General features: G+C 53.2%; 1 protein-coding gene across 1 annotated transcript in view; it reads left to right on the top strand.

The window, feature by feature from the left end:
* LOC115540742 (coiled-coil domain-containing protein 85A) overlaps positions 1-2,500 on the top strand; it is a 21,718-nt gene that overhangs the window by 18,786 nt on the left and 432 nt on the right. Inside the window, exon 3 of the mRNA XM_030352288.1 lies at positions 2,292-2,500. This exon is cut by the window's right edge and continues 432 nt beyond it. Coding sequence (XP_030208148.1) covers positions 2,292-2,310 — 19 coding nt within the window. The 3' untranslated portion in view covers positions 2,311-2,500. The remainder of the gene's footprint in view (positions 1-2,291) is intronic.

Below are 2,500 nucleotides of genomic sequence, written 5' to 3'. Positions count from 1 at the left end.
CCTCACTCTGACACTTTGTTGGAGTGTGAAGGAGACCCAAACTAAATCCTTCTGGATGATCCGCCATTTCTCCCCCAGTGAGCCGATGGTGAATCAGCACAAAGTGCATCAGAGGGCAGAGGTAGGACCGCTGGACGCCAGGGGGGCAGAGGAGACGCCTCTCTCCAGTGTGGGTACTGTTGAAGTGTGGGTACTCTTAGAGTGTGTACTCTTAGAGCGTGCACTCTTAGTGTGTGTACTCTTAGAGCATGTACTCTTAGTGTGTGTACTCTTAGAGCATGTGTACTCTTAGAGCGTGTGTACTCTTAGTGAGTGGACTCTTAGAGTGTGTACTCTTAGAGCGTGTGTACTCTTAGAGCGTGCACTCTTAGTGTGTGTACTCTTAGAGCATGTACTCTTAGTGTGTGTACTCTTAGAGCATGTGTACTCTTAGAGCGTGTGTACTCTTAGTGAGTGGACTCTTAGTGTGTACTCTTAGTGTGTGTACTCTTAGTGTGTACTCTTAGTGAGTGTACTCTTAGTGAGTGTACTCTTAGTGTGTACTCTTAGTGAGTGTACTCTTAGTGTGTACTCTTAGTGAGTGTACTCTTAGTGTGTACTCTGGGGGTGTGTACTCTTAGTGAGTGTACTCTTAGAGCGTGTACCCTTAGAGTGTGTACTCTTAGTGAGTGTACTCCTAGTGTGTACTCTGGGGGTGTGTACTCTTACAACGTGTCTACCCGCTCATTTCCCAAAACCTTGAGTCGTTTGGAAAGTTTCCCAGAATGCCGTTCAGTGTGGAGTGAGGGGCAGCCAGGAGGTGGGGCGCACCCCAAGAGACCGGTCTACTGCCAGGACCTGGTCCAGGCTCTGGTCCAGGTGGCTCTGGTCCAGGTGGCTCTGGTCTAGGCTCTGGTCCAGGTGGGTCTGGTCCAGGCTCTGGTCCAGGCTCTGGTCCAGTTGGGTCTGGTCCAGGACCTGGTCCAGGTGGGTCTGGTCCAGGCTCTGGTCCAGGACCTGGTCCAGGTGGGTCTGGTCCAGGCTCTGGTCCAGGACCTGCTCCAGGTGGGTCTGGTCCGGGTTGCGTTTGGGCGGAGTCAGTCAGAGCTAGAGGTGACCCCATGGGGGGGTGAGGGGAGGATGAGACCCCATGGGGGGTGAGGGGCTGAGGGGGTGAGCTGACCCCACGGGACTCCAGCATATAGTCTCCAACGGGAGGCGGGGCCTCTGTCCAGGACCGACAGACGGATCCCTCGGCCAATCACGAGCAAGCGACGATCAGACACACATATGTTGTCGGCTTTGTTTGATAATCTTTTTACCGTTTAGTTCAGCAGGATTTTAGTAGTTTTAGCACCCTGTTATCCCAGGCGCGTCCCAGTGATGTCATGTGATCAACGACCAGGCTAAAGGCGCCCTAGGTGTGCAGGCCGTGGCCGTGGGACTCAGGGCCTCTCCTCCATGGCTCGGCCTGTGGACTGTACAGCGAGCCACACTATCTGCTGCTCCTCATCTCTGTTCTGATCTCTGGTGCGCTCTGATCTCTCCTGAGGCGGGGGGGGGGACACACATCCTCATGCTCCCTCCAGATACACATCTAGAGATCGGTCCTTATCTGGATGTGCGGCTGTGTTTAATCTTGTTTAATAATCTCAACCGACAGACGGACAATGATAATCAGACGGACGGAAAGACTGGTGGAAAGGTAGAGAAGCGGAGTGAAGCAGTGCCTACGGTGTTCTCCAAGGTGTGGGTTTGGTTCACTCAGGGCTGTGAGTGTAAGAGCCAGGGTTTCAACGTCTTCCTGATTTAATGCTCAATACTATCAAGAGGGCAGCTGGGTGACGTTTAACATACTGGTTAACATACTGTTGGTGGTGGGCGGCATGTGGCTCAGGAGGTAGAGCGGGTCGGCTGGTAACCGGTAGGTTGCTGGTTCGATCCCCGGCTCCTCCTAAATGAGTGTCGAGGTGTCCCTGATCGAGACGCCTCACCCTGACTGCTCCTGACCAGCTGGCTGTCGCCCTGCGGGGCTGACTCCGCCGTCGGGGTGTGAATGTGTGCATGAATGGGTGAATGTGAGGCAGTATTGTTAAGTGCTTTGAGTGGCCCTTGCTAGCGCTGTATAAATGCAGTCCATTTACCATTTTGTTTATTGTCTTATCCTCCGTTAAGGTATCCTTGGTCAACCCCTTTCACACTCATTTTAAAACACATTTTCTCCTGATTGAAATCAACGTGTGAAATCCATAGTTATTCTAATCAGCCGTTTCCTGTTTCCTGTTTCCTGTTTCCTGTTTCCTCCTCTGCAGCCTCGATGCCTCTTCCTGACCTCACCGTACCAAACCATAAGCTCTGCCGAACCCGGACGCCTCTCTCCACTTCCTCCCAGTAGAAGGCGGGACTTCCTCCTCGCCCGGGCCTTCAGTCCTCTTCTGTTTAAAAAGAAGCCCTCAAACGTCCCGCCTCCATCGTCGTCCATTCTGCATACCCAGCCCTGGTGAGGCGAGAGTGACGTGGA

The sequence above is a fragment of the Gadus morhua genome, chromosome 3 (genome assembly GCF_902167405.1).
Source record: "Gadus morhua chromosome 3, gadMor3.0, whole genome shotgun sequence".
Taxonomy (NCBI): Eukaryota; Metazoa; Chordata; class Actinopteri; order Gadiformes; family Gadidae; genus Gadus; species Gadus morhua.
Note: the sequence above shows the minus strand (reverse complement) of the source record. Positions and strands in the feature narration are given on the sequence as shown.